At 43.6% G+C, this 21182-nt stretch overlaps 1 protein-coding gene across 1 annotated transcript in view; it reads right to left on the bottom strand.

Annotated features, from left to right (window-relative positions):
* The window catches only part of TMEM132B (transmembrane protein 132B), a 214967-nt gene that overhangs the window by 54454 nt on the left and 139331 nt on the right, over positions 1-21182 (bottom strand). The window contains exon 4 of the mRNA XM_039724875.1: positions 13402-13588. Within this exon, the coding sequence (XP_039580809.1) occupies positions 13402-13588 (187 nt within the window). The remainder of the gene's footprint in view (positions 1-13401; positions 13589-21182) is intronic.

Below are 21182 nucleotides of genomic sequence, written 5' to 3'. Positions count from 1 at the left end.
GAATCTGGTCTGTCCTTCGGGGTCAGGTGCCATGCCCAAAATAAAACCCACGGGCACAGCACACCTCAGGGAATTGCAGGAATTCCAAATGCCATGGCAATGCAAGCTCAGGGCAAGGCAGGCTCAGGCAAAGGGTCCTACTCAGATCTCCTTATACCAGGCATGGATTTGAAGGGACATAAATGTGATTTACCTCCAAGCTTAAGAGCCAGCAATTGTGCTGAAATGGGACGCTGCTTATACTGAATTCAGTTCAGCTTGGGGTTGATTTAGAAACAGCTGGCTGTGATTTATGGTGTGGGGAATGCAGTAGAATTCCATTAACATCAGCAGAACACCTTTGCATTTCACTGGGGAACCTGGACCTCTTTTCCATATGTGAATACAGGATGTTCATCCTCCTTTGCATAAGTATTTGAAGCTGTGCTTTATGCAGCTCTACTCTGGATAAAAATTTGGGTTTTATGTCATCTCTTGTTTGTAAATAAATTTTTTAAAAGAGGAAAACCTCCAGTGGATGCTATGAGAAACCCCTGACTTCAATGGGAACCATCCTGTACTAAGAAAACAGTTTATGAACCCAATTCCCTACATTCATGCACTCCCTAACTTTTCAACATTGTTCCAATTAACTTGCACACCATGTAGCCTTAATGATTCTAGGTTACATTTCTACTACATGCTTCTATTTATAAATGGTTTATAAGGCAGACTAATCAATATTTAATAGACATTTTAAGTGTGCAGCAGACACGAGCAGCATGTGTTAGAGAAGGTCAAAGGCACATCAATAGCAGGGTTAGAAACACCTGTGAGCTCTGACTTGCAAATAACCCCCTGGGCCAACAGCACTCTGTAACAATATTAATAGCAATTATCCAATTAGTAACAGTTTTGTTAATAACTGAGTCTTTGTGAACTATTTTAAATGTGGAAGCAATTCCTGTGTGAGAGGTGACCTATTCCATGGCAAGCATTTGGGAGAAATCTGTGGGTTAGGGTTTGAATGCCACCCTTCTCCCTAAGCCTGAACTAACACTGGAACATTCCAATGCAAACACCATTACAGGGTTACTGGGGATTTGGGCATTTTGTCCTACATCCTTAGGGTTAAACTCTGCTTTAAGACACCTAAATTCCAATCTCACAGGAGCCTGGAGCTGCTTGCTGTGCATATCTGTGCGTGCAGGAGGCCACAACTTAGCCTTTTTATTTACAGAACCATTAATTCAATTACAGCAATTAAATATCAAATCAAATTGCATTAAGATACCATTAAGCACACAGGAAGTCAGAATCAGAGCTGGTATCCTGGTTAATGGGAGCTGTACGTGGATAGGGTTTAATGCCTCTCTGTAAGCCAGCTCCCAAAGGATGCAGCTGGCACACACAAAACCAACACTTTATGCAAATATTCTTTCCCAATGTCCTAGTTTTTGCACCTTTTCCAATTGTTTGTGTGGGTTTCTTGCTATTTTGCAAGTCACCTGAAGCGAGATGGAAGAGCTTTATAAATGACAGCTTCTGATCAACTCAGAGCAGCTGAGATCCACAAAATTCCCAGCTCCCAATTAGTCCACAGGGCACAAGCTGCAATAACAAATCCACCTGAAATTATGATTCCTCTACTTCCTTTTCAATATCTTTTCTAATTAACTGTAACAGTAATAGAGATTTCTGGGGGGAAAAAAAATAGAAGTCAAGGGAATCTGAATCCCTGTTTTCTGCACTGTCACACCCACAGGAGTGAGCACCAGCTCCACCCAGCAAATCCCTGCAGAGGTCCTGCATTGCCTGGGAAATGCAGGGAATCCCCCAAAATTCTGATTTTTGGCCACAGCAATGGAGTGGGAGGGCTCAGATCTGCACCCTGGGGAGCACACTGAACTGAGCCTGAGTGCAGCCCCAGCCCTGCTCAAGGACCCAAACCTGCTGCTGGAAAATCAGCACTGAAATGGGAAATGTTCCTGCAGCAGACCCCTTGTAGATTCTTGCTGTGCTCTGAACTTAATGGTTTTCTTGAGAGTTTTACAGCAGAATTAAAATAATAATAATAAAAAAAATGATGTTTGCTTATGCACTGATCAAACTAGCACAGAACTCTGTGTGCCTGCATTTTCGACTGGAGAAAAAACATTGAGAAGATTCAATATTTATGTAATGTTTTATGGAAGTTCAATAGAAAAATCCAATATAATTTCCCAATTAAAATCACCTGCTAGTTGACTTACATCCATTACTATTATCTCAAGCCACTGTATACTGAACCTATTCACACAACAGTGTTATGTGAACATGCATAGGTTAAAAATTAGTAATTACTGTCTAGACAATTCACTGTTAGCTATAGTCGAGTGAATATAATGAATAATTTATTTGATTAATTTTGCATTCCTTTTCCTCTTTGCGAATTGATCATGACCATGGAAAACTTGAAAATGTACTCATTTATCAGAGTTATTTTCTGTGAATAATTCTTAGCATGAACATTTTTTTCACAAAACAAACTATTCTTACTTGTGGACTGAAATTCACATTATGGGGTAGAAACTATGGAGACCACTGGGATTTTTGTTCCTTTTTTGCTTAAGCAGATCATCATGAAAACAGCAGCAAGGTTAAAGTGCTTTTACAAACGGAGAACCCAAACAGTTTGATGCTCATTTTGTTGTGTAAGCTACATATAAACGGCAATAAATGCCACTGATAAGCAACAGCTAATACTTGATTTTAAATTACAAATGAAGTAGGAAGTCCATCTTTACTTTGAGTTTAAATGCCCACAAGGAAAGGGGGGAAATAAGAAATATCTGAGCTGGGGGAGCTCTGGAGGAAGGGCTGCAGGAGTTCACTGCCCATCACAGCTCACAGGGCTGGAGGGCTGCTGGCCCAGAAACCAGACAATGCTACAGGTCAATATTTCAGATTTCCATGGGCAGAGGTGGGTTTGGGCTGGCAATCCAGAGACAAGAGACTCCACAAGCACTCCAGCTCCCTGTTCTGCTCTGGAATTTAACAGCGTGCTTTTCCCTTTGAAATCTGCTCTTCATTAGGTGAGCTTCAAAATGGAGCCTGAAACAATGAGGGGCTTTGAGTCTGCACAGATCAAATGCATGCTGACATCCATACAGCCGGGAATAAATGACACACTAATGAGACACCGAGATCAAATGCTCTGTTTGCCACTTAAATCCCCAGCAATGAGAACACATCAAGGTTGTTAACCCGTTCCTGGCACTGCAGGATGCTGCAGGCACAAATGGCCCCACATTTTCTTTCTATCACACTTAATTCTCATGGCTCCTCCTCTTCTGCAGGGCCAAGCCAACACCATGGGAATGATCCTGCTCCTGACCACAGGGAAACAAGAGGAGGAGGAAGGGGGATGAATGAAGTTTGATTTTGGGGTTATAATTTCTACCTTCTTCCTTCCACTCTTTACAACAACCTTACAGGAGCACAGCACAAGCAGCAACAGCAAACACTGGCTGTGATCAGTGTGTCAGGGCAAGGAATTAGGAGGGCAGAAACTGGGGAGAGCAGGAATTGAGGGGGGCAGGAATTGGGGAGAGCAGGAATTGAGGGGGGCGGGAAGTGAGGAGAGCAGGAATTAGCAGGAATTGAGGAGAGAAGGAATTAGGAGAGCAGGAATTAGCAGGAATTGAGGAGAGAAGGAATTAGGAGAGCAGGAATTAGCAGGAATTGAGGAGGGCAGGAGTTAGGAAAGCAAGAATTAGCAGGAATTGGGGAGAGCAGGAATTGAGGGGTCAGGAAGTGAGGAGAGCAGGAATTAGCAGGAATTGAGGAGGGCAGGAGTTAGGAAAGCAAGAATTAGCAGGAATTGGGGAGAGCAGGAATTGAGGGGGGCGGGAAGTGAAGAGAGCAGGAATTAGCAGGAATTGGGGAGGGTAGGAATTAGCAGGAATTGGGGAAAGCAGGAATTGAGGAGAGCAGGAATTGAGCAGAGCAGGTCTGGGCTCTCTCCCAAGCACAGCAGCCTCACCCACACTACCCTCACAGCACTGAGGTTTTGGGCAGTGACATTCCCAGCTGTGGAAAGCAGCTGGAATGATCAGAGTTGTTGCCATTCCAATGCATTTACCAGCCCAGAAACCCAAGATTCCTGAGATGATGCAAAACTCTGTCAGCTCTCCCTGTCCTTGCTCCCACATTCGTGTGATGCCAACATTTCACCCCTTGACACTCTCTGGGTCTGCTCCTTGCCCTCCAGCCACAGCAGTGACTGCATTTATTCCCTCTGCACAGCTGGAATTTGCAGGGCCTGCTCTCCCTGCCCTCCCCAGTGCTGCTGCCTCTCTCCCACCCTCTCTCCTCTGCCTCTGATGGATTTTGGAAGAGCTCACCAAAAAGTGCCAACAGCACAAAATGCACCTCCCAGCCCCACAGGAGGCAGAGCTGGGAGCTGCTCATTCCCCAGCTTCAGCACTGAGCAATGCAGAATGTTCCAAAGCTGTCCCAAAGCTCTGGGCTGGACTCTCCTGATCATATTAATGAAACTGCAGCTTAGCATTTTCAGTAAAGCTGAGGCACCTTTGCAAGAAATTTCTTCACACACAATAGCTGCTTGTAGGCTGCATTACAGCTTCCAAAGCTCTTGGATTGCTGCTCTGCTCCATCTTTGTGCTGCTATTTAAATTTCATTTAAAAAATAGAAATTACATGAAAAATCATTCCTGAGCCTAACTGCATTGGGACCATGTAAATCAGAAATAACTACACTGAGGTCAGTGTAGTTTGAACAGGAGTTGTGCAGAACACAAATGACTGTTTAAAAAGGAAAGCTTTCACTGAGCCTGTACATAAGAAATATTGTATTATATATACATATATACACACAATACAAAGTTAATTTATGCAGAAAGGACTCATCTTGCTGTACATCTAATAAATGCAGGCTGACTACTAAATATTCCTAATAATGCTTCCTCTCCAGCTAGCAGTACAGCTCAAAAACAAACATCATTTTGTTCATGTGTGTCCATTATGTTCATGTGCTGATTTAATTAACAGTAATTTCAGTATCTCGGAGATTTCTTCTCTGTTTTACAAATGATGGCCTTTTGCTGAGGGCTTGGGTTCGAATTACTGGCCAATCAGCTGTGCATCAAGTTTAGAATGCTAATTGGCAATAAAACCAGAGTGAGAATGCTGGAAAAACTTACAGATGAGCCAAATTATGGGGGAATTGTTAAGGAACACGAAGAGTTTTTTAGGCAGACAAAGTGAAAGCTTTGCAGCTCCCTCCAGCAGTGCTCAGAGCCCCCGGGGCAGGCTGAGCTCATCCCCCTGGCCATCACCCCTCCGGGGGTCCCTGTGCCCTCATCCTGCCCCGCAGCAGCTCCCACCACTGCCCAGGAGCCCCTCCCTCAGTCTGAACCCCCCTCAGAAATTCTGTCCTAAAAGGGAGCAAACCTAATGGGGCAGAGGGGTCCCAGCTCAGCAGAAGCCACCTGTGAGCATTTCCTCTGCACATTTCTTACTGGAAACACTTATTTCTAACAAGAATTTAGTGCCTGAGAACCTGTGGAGGGGATTTTCTAAGAATAGTAAGTGTCCATGCGGATCAGAGAGACCTGAGATCATTCTGGCTGCAGGAATGGCTGCTGAACTCCCACCCTTGATTTGTGGCACCTCACCTCTTCCAAACCCAGCCTGCAATGCTGCCAGGGCCTTCCTGCCCCATTCCTGTGATGGGGAATGTTTTAGGGACACACACAGGGCATGAAAAGCCAGCCTGCAATGCTGCCAGAGCCTTCCTGCCCCACTCCTGTGATGGGGAATGTTTTAGGGACACACACAGGGCATGAAAAGCCAGCCTGCAATGCTGCCAGGGCCTTCATTCCACAGGGCAATCCATCCAGACTGCAAACAACTGACAATATGTGGGCAAATCTCTGTAATTTGGGGAGATTCAGAGTGACTTCCAAGAGGTGTGTTAGTGGGAAATGCTGCCTGGAGGACTGGATCCCAAAGGATCTGGAGCATTTGGCATCAGCCTTCTCTGCGTGTTCATTAATATTTTGGACTTTGATTGTAACGAGTATCAGCAAGTGTATCAAATTTCATGAAAGCAAATTATTGGTTCACAGTGGAATAACATGGTGCTTTACTCAAGCACGAGGATGAAAACCTCATATAATCTCCAGCTATTGTCATTCAATGTTTATCATCCAACACAGTAGAATACAATTCTTATCTTTGATGGATGTGGCACACAATAGCTGTTTTCTTGAGTGCATCATAAATATTAATAGTATTCACAGAGCTTCTTAAAATTTGTCATGTCACATTGCTTTCATGGAAACACTCAAAATGTCATTATTTTTGTCCCACCAATAGCAAATTTTCCTTTAGTTTCTTTCTTTTTCACTCACAAAATTAAATGGTAGAGGATGTTTAACTGAGCAGAGGAAAAAAGGGATAATGGTTCACATTAAGCCATTCCAAAACCTACTTCAGATGCCCAGAATTAGACTGAAAGAGGAAAAAAAAAAAAGTGATATCCTTTGGAAAACACAGTCCAGTTAAAAATGAAACACTTGATGAAATGGAGGAGATTTGTCTGGAATTTCATTTTTGGAAGAACACTGAGGAAGAATGCTGACATGACCAAAATGTTCCTGTCTGCCATATTCAGAATGGGACACTTTCACTTCAGGAAAAAAAAAACGGGGGAAAAAAAAAGGCACTTTTTTCTCCCAAAAGAGAATATTTGTACATTATTGTGTCTGTCCTGGGCTGCATCCTGAGCAGGGTTGGCAGAGGTCAAGGGGGATAATTCTGCCTCTGTGCCCCTGTGAGATCCCTCATGGAGAGCTGTGTCCAGCTCTGGGACCTGGAGCTGCTGAGAGCCCAGGGCTGCTCCAGGGCTGGAGCCAGGCTGGGAGAGCTCACCTGGGGAGGAGAAGGCTCCAGGGAGAGCTCAGAGCCCCTGCAGGGCCTCGAGGGGCTCCAGGAGAGGACACAGTCTCAGCTACATCGGGGAAGGGACAGGTTGGATATTAGGAAAACATTTTTCAATGAAAGAATAATAAAGCACTGGAATGCTCCTCCCAGGGAGGTGGTGGAATCACCATCTCTGGATGTGTTTAAAACAAGACTGGACATGGCAGTTGGGTTTGGAGCAGCCTGGGACAGGGGAAGGTGTCCCTGCCATGGCAGGGGGGGGCACTGGGTGGGATTGAGGGTCCCCTCCAACTCATTCTCTGATTCTGTGATTTAATCAAGTTGAAGCAAACACCTCAGTTCTACTCAGCAATAACTTTTCCTGCTGTTAAACAGCTGTGACCACTGAAATGGCTTTTCAGGGTGTCTGATGGCAATGTCAGTGAAATCCCCTGGCCTTGCCCAGTCAAAGCCCATGAGGACATCCCTCACATCTGCTCCCACACATTTCCCTCCCAGAGTGTTTCAGAGTCAAAGTCTTCCCCTGATCAAACTCAATAAACCTTCAGTGCTTTGTGCTTTGGTTGATGTGTTCCAAGAAATCTTTTTAAATTTCATCTTTCTCCATAAAATTCACCCTGTGGTTTTAGGAGCAGCCTGACAAAACAAAACCATTTAATTCTCTATGACAATTAATTTGGAGATGGTAATAATTGCACAAGATCTTATCTCTGCTACAGAGACATAAAACACTTGCTATGGGCATGGGAAATAAAGTAATACAAAAGAAGAATCTCTTTTTTCCTATTCTGTACTCTCTCCACAGTAGTTAATTTGCTCTGAGTATAAAATCAATCGTTCCAATGTGGGACTTTAGGAAAGCTCAAGGCTTCAATCCTGCTGCCATTAATCAGTGTTAAAATTCACACTGAAATCTGTGATCTGGGAGCCACAGATTCCAGTTTTATTTTAAAACAATGTTGATAATCCCTAATATTTCTGGGATGAAGATCCACTCTAGACTGAATTTACATTTAATTTTTTTTAATGAAATGGTGAATGTTGGGAAGGACAAAATCCCATTCAGGGCAGGTTCCTTTGCATGCAAAGTACAACAGAAAGGCACTGCTAAAAAGGAACTGCAAAGCCAAAGGTCAGAGTGATTTCGAGTAAGAAATATGCATTAAGTGCAATGGATAAACACATAGGGACAATTTTGCACATAAATGCATTTAACCAACTTCTGAAAGATACATAAATCATCTGGGTTTGCTAGAAATGACTGATCCTGTCCTGGCTTTTTTATACTTCAGAATGAAGTGGGTTTGGTTTTTATCCCCAAGCCCAGAGCAAGCAAAGGAAAAGCTGGTAAAGACTGACATTTTCTGGTTTAGTTTAAGGTGCAGGTGAGCTGCTTTCTAAGTCTGGGTCACCTTCCACCTTGGACCGAGTGTGCTCCTTTAATTGGTGTCTGAGTACAAATTCCATTAGCAAACCACAATTTCTGTAGGTGAAATAAATTCTTTAAAGTTTTTTGCTCAAACAAATCAGCCAAGTGTTGCACTCAGCAATCCTGAGTTACAGAAATGGATGCCTTTAAGGACAATTTTTCTGGGTGTTCTTGTCTGGCAGCAACCAGAAATGCAATTCTCCAAGCTCCCATTTAAAGAATCCTCACCAGAGCAAGCACAGCCATGTGTGTAAGAGACTCACAACCTCAGGAAACCTTTACTGCACCAACAGCTCCCATTTTGGGGGAGGAAACAAACTTCCTGAAGACATAGTTCAAATACTTGTAGGAAACAGAGAAAAGTTTGAGGCTGAGGGGCACAGAGCCCTGGGGAAGTATTGATTGCTGAATTTAAAAAACGCTGTGGAACAATGCCAGTCTGGGACTTACAGTTCCATTCCCACACAAGACAGGGTTTGCAGTGTGGACATCTGAAAGAGCAGGGCTGCCAGCCACAGACCCAGCCAACATCTTCCCAGGTAAGAAGACAATGCCAGGTATTTCTCTATTATTAAATCTATTGTTCCTCAAGCCTTCAGCCCCAGCTGGAGCCTTACATAAACCAGTTAAGATACATCTCCTCAATGTCTAATTCTTTACTTTAACTAAGTTCCTGGTTGCCTAGAAACTCTCTAAAAGACCTGGATTTTAAATTTTTTTCTCTTTTTCTTTATATTTTTGCCAACTGTTAGTTAGGTAACAGATTAATGAAATCACAGGTGTTTGTGACAGAAGCCTGGTGACAGACTGAAAGCTGGGGCAGTGTTTGTCTCCTGCATCCCAGGAGTGCCAGACTCCACTGACGACCTTGCTACCAGCAACTTTCCACAGCTATGCAAATTCAGATGATGTCTGCTTAGATCAGGAGCAATAACTGAGAATTACAGAGTTATATCATCACTGGACAGAGCAGATTTATCTGAGCTCTCAGTTTCTGTAATTAGCAGGACATGCACTTCCACTTTGCAAGATTACGATATCACATTTTTATATTAAGATAAATCAAGCTGTCTAGTTTAGATCCAACTTTAGAATGTTCTGCTGGACCTTCTGGATGTAAAACACACCTTCTGCTGCATCAGACATCAAGCAGATTCACAACTCCCAGCCTATGTCAATGCCATAAACATTTTAAAATAATCACCTGCTGTGTTTAGAGTCAGCAATGGCAACATAAAACAGAATAGCAGATTTTCCCCTGATATTCAGCAGCACAACAAACAGAGGAACCAAAAAGGGCTCTGGCTGTGCTTTCCTCACCCTGATCTGTCCTTCTGCTGTGTTTGATGGGAGTGGATCACCTTTACTGTGGGAGATGCGAGTTCCACGTGTTAATCCGGGCACCAGGAGTTGGAACAATCAATGGCAGAGATGTTTTCACAGAATTCACAGAATGACCAGGTTGGAAGAGACCTTCAAGATCATTGAGTCCAACCCAGCCCCAACACCTCAACTGAGCCCTGGCCCCCAGTGCCACGTGCAGGCTTTGTTAAACACACGCAGGGCTGGTGACTGCACCACCTCCCTGGGCAGCCAGTCCAGAACTTTATCACCCTTTCTGTAAATGACTTTTTCCTCATATCCAGCCTGAATTTCCCTCGGCACAGCTCGGGGCTGTGTGCTGTGCTTGTGTCAGTGCTGCTGCAGACAGAGCCCAGCCCAGCTGAGCACAGGCACCTTGCAGGAGCTGTGCAGAGTGAGGAGGGCACCCCTGAGTCTCCTTTTCTCCAGGTGAGCACCCCCAGCTCCCTCAGGGGTTCCTCTCAGGTTGTGTTCCAGCCCCTCTCCAGCCTCGCTGTCCTGGTTTATCACCAGAGGAGCAGAGGGGCTGATGTGTGCCCTGGCAGTGGATCCTGGAACATTAAACTGAGCAGATCCCCAGAGGAGCTCAGGGCCACGTTTGTGCCCCCCAGGAGGATGGTGCAGGCAGAAACCTGAGGTGGATCCCAAACTTCCCTCCCCAGCAGCTTTTGTCTACAGCTAAAATCTCTCAAAAACTTTTTATCTCAAAAGATTATGACAAAAATTGACATAAAACTAAATATTACTTTCACTCCCCTCCAAAGAAACCTCCAGAAGTCAAATATTCCAGCTTCTAAGTAATCCTCCCATCCTTGCTTTTTCAGCTGAATTAAAGCCTAAACAAAACAAGAGTTTAGGTGACAAAATAGCATTTACAGTCTTCAAAGCCACTCATCCCTGCTGTCACTTGTTCTTAAAGGTATAAATTCTACCTCTTTTCTAGCCAAAATAGTTTTTAGAGATAATAAGCAAGAGCTTTGTAAGATTAAATGTTTTAAAAGTACCTTTAAGAATATGAAAAGGGACTTAGAAGTCATTCAGAAACAGGTAAAACTAAATAAGAGTGACTTCATTTCCATTTAATTTTCTATTCTCATCAAGCTTAGTTTATTCAGGTCTGATTAATTAATGTCTACAAAGAGTTCCAAAAATATAAAACACTACATAAATACTAAATAATAATAGAGTACTTAAGGAAAAGCTCATTTGTTAATTTGCACGGAGTTTTAGGAATTAGCATTTATTTATTTCTTTATTTCCCCTGTTCAAGCAGGCCCATCCAATCCCTTTTAGCTTTTTTAGTGGAAAATACTTTTGCAGCTACAGGATGAAGGACAAATGTTCATGAGGCAGCAAGTGAAAAAGGGTGGCAAGGGTGGGAAGGAAGTGCTGCAACATCCAGACTCTGTGGCTCTTTCTCTGCTTTCACACCCCAATTTCCCCACTGAAATCCCTGTTCATGTGTAAGGGTCTGGTATAAAAAGTCCATCAGGCCCAAACACAGCTCAAAGGCTCCTCCTGGCAAAGGTGCCTCTGAATTTCCCAGGAGATATTTGCATTTTTAAATGATTTAAATAAATCATCAGCTGCAAGCTTTCTGCACACATACACCTCAAATGCTGGACACCTCCATCCTCAGGAAATATTTTCTCCTTCCTGTGCAACTCAAGCCAGGCCTTTTATTAAACTGCTCCTTTGCAGCTCACTGGGCTATTTGGCTCTTTTGGGGAAAAGCAGAGCAGTGAAGAGCCCGGTTGTTTGGGTTAGCAATGAACTTTCCCTCACGTGCAATGCCAATTTATTTCACTGAAAATGTCCCCACTAATGACCCCAGTTACCCTCAGAGCACAGCCTGGCAGCCCCATTCACTCAGAGAAGACAAGGGCTCCAGAGGAGCTATTTCCATGTGCCAGGCCAATAACCCACAAACGGGAAAGGATTTTCACAAAAGGCCCAAATGGTTTCCAAGGAGCCATTACGGCACATCAGTTGATTTTCCCAGGAGATATTTGCATTTTTAAATAAATCATCAGCTGCAAGCTTTCTGCACACATACACCTCAAATGCTGGACACCTCCATCCTCAGGAAATATTTTCTCCTTCCTGTGCAACTCAAGCCAGGCCTTTTATTAAACTGCTCCTTTGCAGCTCACTGGGCTATTTGGCTCTTTTGGGGAAAAGCAGAGCAGTGAAGAGCCCGGTTGTTTGGGTTAGCAATGAACTTTCCCTCACGTGCAATGCCAATTTATTTCACTGAAAATGTCCCCACTAATGACCCCAGTTACCCTCAGAGCACAGCCTGGCAGCCCCATTCACTCAGAGAAGACAAGGGCTCCAGAGGAGCTATTTCCATGTGCCAGGCCAATAACCCACAAACGGGAAAGGATTTTCACAAAAGGCCCAAATGGTTTCCAAGGAGCCATTACGGCACATCAGGTAAATAAAATATTATTGAAATGTATTTTTTGCATTTAAATCACTTGCAGCAGGTGCATAGGAAGCAGCTTATAATAAAAAGGCTCCCATTCCTGGAATACTAACGAGGATCAACGGAAACATTCAGCAAAAGGGAGCAGGAACAGGTTCTTAGCATGGCAAGGGGAACAATTCCCACAAAAATGTTCAGGAAAAGGGAGCAGGAACAGGATCTTTCCATGGCAAGGGGAACAATTCCCATAAAAACATACAGGAAAAGAGAGCAGGGACAGCTTCTCACCATGGCAAGACGAACAATTCCCACAAAAACATTCAGAAAAGGGATCAGCAGCAGGTCCTTACCATGACAAGAGGAACAATTCACAAAAATATTCAGGAAAAGGGGGCAGGAACAGGTTCTTAGCATGGCAAGAGGAACAATTCCCACAAAAAAATGTAGAAAAGAGATCAGCAGCAGGTCCTTACCATGACAAGAGGAACAATTCACAAAAATATTCAGGAAAAGGGGGCAGGAACAGGTTCTTAGCATGGCAAAGGGAACAATTCCCATAAAAACATACAGGAAAAGAGAGCAGGGGCAGGTTCTTAGCATGGCAAGAGGAACAATTCCCACAAAAAAATGTAGAAAAGAGATCAGCAGCAGGTCCTTACCATGACAAGAGGAACAATTCCAGCAAAAACATTCAGGAAAAGGGAGCAGGGGCAGGTTCTTAGCATGGCAAGAGGAACAATTCCCATAAAAATAGGGAGCAGGGAGGTTCTTAACATGGAAAGAGAAATGATTCCCATAAAAACATTTAGTAAAAAGGAGCAGCAGGAAGTTCTTGCCATGGCAAGAGGAACAATTCCCACAAAAACATTCAGAAAAGGGATCAGGAAGAGGTCCTTACCATGGCAAAGGGAACAATTCCCATAAAAATAGGGACCAGCAGCAGGTCCTTAGCATGGCAAGGTGAACAATTCCCACAAAAATATTCAGGAAAAGGGAGCCAGGGGCAGGTTCTCACCATGGCAAGGGGAACAATTCCCATAAAAATAGGGATCAGGAACAGGTCCTTACCATGGCAAGAGGAACAATTCCCACAAAAACACTCAGGAAAGGGATCAGCAGCAGGCCTTACCATGGCAAGGGGAACGATGCCCACAAAAATATTCAGGAAAAGGGAGCCAGGGGCAGGTTCTCACCATGGCAAGGGGAACAATTCCCACAAAAACTCTCAGAAAAGGGATCAGGAATGGGCCCTTACCATGGCAAGGGGAACGATGCCCACGAACATGGTGCGGCTGACGAAGATCTCGGACACCACGAGCTCGCTGACAGAGTCGTCCCGCGGGTACTCCACCTGCCAGGTGATCTGCTGGGCCCCTGCCAGGCTGCTGCCGTTGTCGATCTCAAAATCCATCTGCAGGATCTCGTAGGAGGTGGTGTTTGCTCTGGAAAACAAGGCAGAGTTCCCCACAACGTCACTGCGGTGTTGATAGCAAAGTGGATTTTCATTTCTCTTTGCTACTCAGCAGATCTGCCATTAAATTCAACGTGCAGACTTGAGACACTGACAGAAATCTAAATAAAACTGCACATGGGCAGCTGCAGAACTTCCTAAGGTGAAACTGTATCTTTAAGTTTTCTGGAATGGAGACATTTTTCCCATTAAACTCAGGCATTCATTCTCCATAATCACAATGAACTTACAGAATAAGCCACAAACCCGTGGAAAAGCAGTGCACAGAAGTTGCTAAATTATTTAATACAACATTATTATAATTTTGATGCTGCAAAACAACAGAATACTTGGCCATTCCTCATGTTCTACCAGAAATGAGCTCTTGCAGAGGGAAAAAAAGTCTTTCAAACCCAAACTGGTCTTTATCTCAGTGAAAAAATGGATTTGCAGAAATTATACATGACAATAAATGAGGGGTAGATTATCCCTGTTTTGAATTCATGACAACATTCTCCTCATCAGTGGTGCAGACTTGTAATTATATGGCAATCGTATATTTCTCATCTGGAAATAAAAGTTTAAAAGTAAAGAAATGGATGTAAATGCACAGCAGTCAGAAATGAATTTAAGAATTACTTCTGCTTCCTTTCTCAACAACAACTCTTATCACTTTCCTCAGGTCCAAAGCTATGTAAATATTAATAATTAATCCTCAGGTTAGAAAAGCAGATCTTGTTTTTGTGTTACAGAGAAGCAAACAGACACCAAGCTTCAACCAGCAGCACTCATCACACCCACAGCAGGGATCTGTTTAGAAAACAGACCTTTGCTCATCCAAACTTCCCCACAAACTGAGTTGTTTTACAACTCATACAAAGTTTGCACACAAATATTTACAAAGAATACAAGTTCCCAGCCCAGACTCCCAGCCAGACCCTGCATGTGAAGAGCTGATGGAGGTCACAAGATGGAAGGGCTCTGCCTGCAGGGCTGCTGCTTCTGCTGATTTTATTTTACCAACAGTGCTCAAGTTTGGGGGGAAAATCTGAATTTGCTGGATGTCAGGCCAGTGGTACATTCATAGTCCGTGTGTCCTTCCCCAGAGCAGCCATCCCAGGAGCTGTGCTCACAGAAGTTTTAGCTGCTGCTGCTGCAGACAACAGAGACTCAAAACATCCTTTTCCACTCCCCAAATGCACAGAGGCAGAATCTGGGTTTGCCATATGTTTCTGATGGAGAATTGTAAAGGGGGGGGAAATCTGAGCAGGAATTATTGATTTTCATGTTTTCTTTCTGACAACAAACAACCTAAACATATGCTTCAATGCCTGGAGGATAAATATTTTCCATGCTGACAGAAGATAATATCCACCTCCAGGCAAAACTAGAAGCTATTAAGGCATCTTTTGTGTGGCCAAGCAGACAACCAGCAAAAACCTTTTAAGATAAATTTTATTACATAATAATAGGGATGTAATTAAACCATTTCTGTTAAAAACATAAACTGAGCTTCATTGTTTTCTGTGTATCACCTCCAGCAGTTTGTTTTATCTAAATTGCATAAAATTAATATGCTCACAACACAGAACTAAAATTCAGGTATGAGCTTTCCACTGACTATGGATTTAGATACTGGGCCTGCCAAGGTATGTTTAGGTCTGCAATTTCACCTCAGCCTGTTCAGGCCAATAGCTGCCAGTCACCAAACCACCAGGAGTGGTTTCAAATTGAGAACAAAACCAGCAGGGGAGGGTTTGGGTACAGAAACACCAATTAAATACTAGGTCGGGTTGGTCTGCAGTGACCAATCCCTTCCATGGTCCCACTGACTGGCACTGGAGTTCAGCCCACCACCCCTTCAGTTATTCCTCTCCTGGTTTTCCTTTTACACATCCAGAAAGAAACCACAACAGGGGGTTTGCATCTTGTACATAAACCTTCCTCAGGGGCAGCTACATGAGCAGGTGAATTCAAACAAAGCTGCATTAACAGGTGAATTCAAACAAAACTACATGAACAGGTGAATTCAAACAAAGCTGCATCAGCAGCTGAATTAAAACAAAGCTGCATCAACAGCTGAATCAAAACAAAGCTGCATCAATAGCTCAATTAAAACAAAGCTGTCCTCCCTCCCAGGTCTTGATCCTGGTTCCAAAGAGAATCCTTAGCACCACTTGGAAAAAGAACTCCAAATGTTTGTCAGAGGTTTGTGCTCTGTCTCAGTAGCCCATTATGCAGCATGGCACATGAATATTGATTAAAGAAGGTTCCACTTCTCTCTTGGGCTGCTGCTGCAAGAGGTGGCCTTGAACCATCTCTCACCTGCAGAGCCTCCCCGGAGTGCACAGCTTTGGCAAAGCAGGATTCAGCTTTCTGCACTCGTATTCCCCAGCAGGTGAATGAATTTCCTCTAAAATTATGGTCCTTTTTGTCCTCTTTAGAGATTGAGCCTTGGAGCAATGCTGCTGTGGTATCTGGGACACCGAGTACCCCACGGATGAATTCACCCTCTTTGTTCTAAGCTTCTTCCCAGGTTACAACTGGAACAAACTCATGATAAAACCTGAAAAGTGAATCTCTCTCATGTTCAGACCAGTGCTCACCTACTGGCTGCTGCATCTCTTATCCTACAGAGGTTTCCTGGTAGAAAGGCTGGTATTACATTCATAATTCTTGCAATTTATTAACCATCCTCTGTAATACCATGTGGGAGACCACTGCCTTTTTCTACTGAAATTGATGGAGGCTGCTAAAGTAAAACCAGAGATAAATTAAACCATAATCAAGACCTCAAATGTCAGCATTTACTTATGTCAGCTCCATTAGCTGATAAATTCCCATCCCAACACCTGCATTTCAATTTCTCTCCTGCCTGTGCAGCATACCACTGCAAGGCTTTTTAAAAGCAGCTTTTCCCCCCTGCCAGGGCAAACCTTCAGCTTTTGGTCTGATTTGTCACGGGGGGCAGAACCTTGCTCCTGGTGGCCACTGCCCATCTGCAGCTCCTGGTGAAGACAAAATGCCACCAGTGGGAAAATCCACAAGCAGAGAAGACAAGGACTGTAACTCATGCTGTTATCAGCCATTAAATCCTGTTAAACCAAACTTTATCCTATCAAGATTTTTCAGCTTTTCCTGGAGACTTATTTCATTTTTCTCTTAAATAAGTTTGCACTCTTGGGGAGAGTCTGATGGACTATAAATCACTTCTCCCTTGCAAATCTTTTCCCTCTTTTTAGTTAAATATTTCTATTGTCCAGTGAAGTTTTTCCTGGTTTAGGATTTTGCCAAACTCCAGTTTAGAGAAGCAATAAAAAATAAAAAGTCAGAATTACTTTTATAAAAAAAGATTATTTCCTGCAAGCACAAGGAAAAGACCTTATAATTTTAGGCAGCTGGCATGCTTGCTAATAAGTCCATTTCTATGGAAATGAGTTCATAACTATTAATTTTGCCTGCTCCTGATCTATTCTTGATGAGCCTTTCAAATTTAGAAAAGCGCTTCATGATTCTCTCAATTTGGTAATTACTAACTCCCTTTGATGAATCCAGCCCAGTGTTTCAGACATGAGACATTCATTACACATTTTTCTCTCTGGTGAGAGGAGGAAAAAAAAAAAACCCCATGGGTCTTTTTGGTTTTATTTCCTCTCACCAACTCTTGTAAGTAGGTCCTCTTCTTCAAATGGTGATTTATAATCCTATTTGCCTACCTCCACAACTCTGTCTCTACTGGGGCTGGAAGAGCGCCCAAATCCTTGGGATTTCTGCCCAATCTCCTGCTGCCTGCCCTCACACCTGTCTGATGCCTTTTCAGCAGGTCCCAAAGAGCCCAGCCGAGCTTTGCACAGCCCAGTCCCCATCCCACACCCAGCTGGGGCTGTGCTTGGGATCCCAGTCTGGAATCTGAGCACAGAATGGAAAATCCATTCCACAGAAAGCCAACCGAGCTCCAGCCAGCTCCAGAATAAAGGAGTTGTCAGGACAGGAAAGTGCTGCTCAGTCCCAGGGCTTTCTCCATAGACACATCCACGAAAAGGAGCTGCAAAATCTGTTACTTGTACAAAATAACACATCTCTGTCAGGGTCCAGCTCTGATGTGAGAGGTTTTACCCAGCACCACGAAATCACCTGGCACTGAAAGAAATAATGAATTGAATTTGTCTGAGCCCAACATGAATTACTGAATTAATGGAATGATATTCTGACTAACATTATGGCAGCAGCAACAGAACAACTGGTTCTTACCTTAAATAAACAAAATTATTCATTACTGAGAAAGATTAGCGCTGCTAACCAAGCTGAAGGGCCTGCCCTTGTGTTTGGGCAGAGAATGAGAGGGGCAGGGTGGCATTTCTGGGCACTCTGCAGTGCCACACTGAGCCTCTGCTGGCTCCCACTCACAGGTCAGCAACAATTGAGCTGATAAAAGTCAGAGCCTTCTACTGCTGCACTTGGCTATTACAGGAAATCACGAGCTCCATTCACTCATAAAATAATGCTTTCAGTAAATGGCAATTTGTTTATGAGGCCCACAGCAGTGTAAACAACACTCTCAAAAATGGAGCAGACATGAGCTATTGGAAAAATTGGAAAATAATCCATGTGGGCTATCATGTTGCTTGAGAGCCTTTTCCAGGCTGATAATGGCCAATTCTTACTCTGACAAACTGTAACCAAATTCAATGAGAATTCAGTGACCTTACATTATCAAGGTACATTAGTTTATCAAATACTTGAGTGAAAAAGGTCTCGCTCCTTTGGTCTCAAGAGGATTAATTCTGTAAGTATGGTTTACTGAAGAGCAAACACTTGCAAGAGGAGGCTGTTGGAAGTGCTCAAGACCCTCATTTCTTGCTAAGCCAAATGAAGCAGCAGATGGCCAGGACCTCTCAGGGGACAGATCCACACTGAAGGTCCCGACCTTCTCCCCCCAAGGAAATTAAGATCCGAGCAGCCTGAGATGAAGGAAATGAAAGCAAAAACAGATCCACACTGAAGGTCCCGACCTTCCCCCCTGAGGAAATTAAGATCCGAGCAGCCTGAGATGAAGGAAATGAAAGCAAATACCAACCAAGGGCAGCAGGCAGTCTCTGAATGATGAGGATTTGCATTTTCCAGCCCTGCTGAGTGCTGCCTTCCTGCCCAGGGCACCTCCAGCACTGGGTGTGTGCCCCAGCCACAGCACCCCCAAACACCTCCCTGGGGGTTACACACAGCCTTGACTGATGAAGGATGGCAAAGCCCAAACCCCTTCCTCCAGCATGAATAATTCTGATGAGGCTGGAAGGACAAAAGCTGCTGTCTAACAGAGGACTTGCTTTGCTGTCCGTATTTTCCCAAACATTTTTGGTGCCTGATCTCGGTTTTCTTTCACTGCCATAAAAATTCATGTTCTTCACAGACATACAGACAGAGAAAATGGCTACAGAGGAGAAACCCAAGCTTCTAAATCCATTAAAAATGTATGGATTGACATAGTATGTTTTAATAATCCAGTAAAAGCCATAAAAACAACAAGAAAATATTTTTGTTCAAAACACACCACCAACACCAGGTATTATGATGTTATTTTGCTTAGCCAACATTTTCCCACCACTGAAAACAATAAATCTAGATAATGAGCAAACCTTTTAAGCTCTTCAGCTTCTCCACTGCCAATTCACAACTGTGCTGCTCACTAACAATGTGCAATAACTCCCACTTTATTTGATTTTATCAACATCATCATGACAACCCTGGAGACAACTGAGACAATTGCTTCAATTATTTTTATTTTCCTGCACCCTTGTGACAGTGCACAGAAATGCTTCTGGTAGATACTCTTTAAGTCAACCTTTAAGAAAACAACTTTTAGGACTGAGCTCGGGCTGGGGTAATTGGTGAGCTGCACTGGTAACGTTGCTGGGCACCTTTGTCATTACTCTCCCCTTTTGGAACAGCATGCAATCTTTTGGGGCTTAAAAAAGCATTTTGATTGCACTGGAATATTTCTCTGACTACTATTTAGAACTTCTTTATTGCTGTGTTGTGTATTTCTTAAAATAAAGACTCTCTGTCAGGAGGAAGTCTGGTTGGGAAACAACAAACACATCCAGGGAGAAACTGGGGCCAGGCTTCAGCTGGTGGTGGAGGCAAATATAGAGGGAGCTATTGTTGTTTAAAAAATAAGAATGATTTTGTGTTGAAAGACTTATGCTGAAACCTATCCAGTTAATAAATATCAACAGTCCAAATGGTGCCTATAATTTTTCTTCAACTATTGAGAAATCCTTACATTTTTACATGCCATAATCACATGGTCTATTTTCAACATTGCTGTGAAAGCAGCTGAAATACATCAAAAAGCAGAGATGGATTTTTAAATAACCAGTGACTGAAAATTAAAGATAATAAATTCAGTGGCATAAGAAGCTCTTTACAGTGCAGGAACTCACAAACAAAGATCTCTGCAGACTCTCCAAAGGTCTTGACAAGAACCAGAGTGCAGCTCGGGGAGCCTGGATGACCCAGGGCACGGGGAACTTCAGCCAAGCTGAAAACATTTCACCTCAGGGAAAACACAGGGCAGGGACAGGGGCATCCAGGGGCTCCATGGGATAGGAAATATTCCCTGGGAATCCCTGGTGACACTGGGCTGTCCGTGCTGCCACCACGCAGGCACACACCTGAGTTTCCTCTCCAGCCCCTCTGCACCAGCTCAGCACAGCTTCACTCAGAGCCTGCCCTTCCCCAGGGCATGAAAAGGGAGGCAGGCAAGAGTTTAATTTATCTGTGCCTCTCCCAGATGCACTGGAGGAGATTCCACATGGCAGCTCCTGAACATGCACACTCATTCAAAGCTCTGAGTTTTGTAGTTACCAGTACTCACAATTCCTCACCTTCCCAGGCAGAGATCAGAGCTGGGGGGGAGTGACCTGGAGCCACCCTGACAGCTCAGAGCACACCTGCAGCAAGATTCCTTGCATTTTAAACACTTCCATTTAATGTGATATTAGCACCAGGTGATCAGACCTTTCTGTATGCACCAATCCCATGATAAAGAAAAACCCTCCTAGAACCAGGAGGAAGCTCCTCGAAATCCAGTTGCTGTTTTGATTTCAGAATTACAATTGAGGCTGACAGCTGAATCTCCCTGGGGAGAAAAATCAGCCAGAGGGGATCTGGAGATGCAAATTCCCCAGGCACAGAATTTCTGAATGAAAGCAGGAGGGAGCCACGCTGCAGCCTGTGACACGAGCACACCTGAACTGCTGCAGGATGCAGGAACAGACACATGGGGTTCTCCCCTTGAGCATTCAAAAAGTCTCATTCAACATTTAATTGAAAAAATTTAAAAACTTGGAACTTAATCCTTTGCTTAATGGCCAGACTGTGTAAATGACTAAATAACAGAATTAAAGCCAATTAAAACCAGTCCATATTAAAAACCAGTCCATGCTTTTCACTCTACAGCTTGCTAAGGCTGCACAGAACTCACAGGTCTGCTGTAGAAGCTGCTGTGATGTCACCTGAATTAAATAATTAAAGAAAAAAAAAATCAAAATAGGGGCATGGCAAGAATTATTTTATTCCTCCAACAT

Source organism: Passer montanus, unplaced genomic scaffold, assembly GCF_014805655.1.
Source record: "Passer montanus isolate IOZ18808 unplaced genomic scaffold, ASM1480565v1 scaffold53, whole genome shotgun sequence".
Classification (NCBI taxonomy): domain Eukaryota; kingdom Metazoa; phylum Chordata; class Aves; order Passeriformes; family Passeridae; genus Passer; species Passer montanus.
This window is presented reverse-complemented; position numbering and strand designations above follow the sequence as displayed.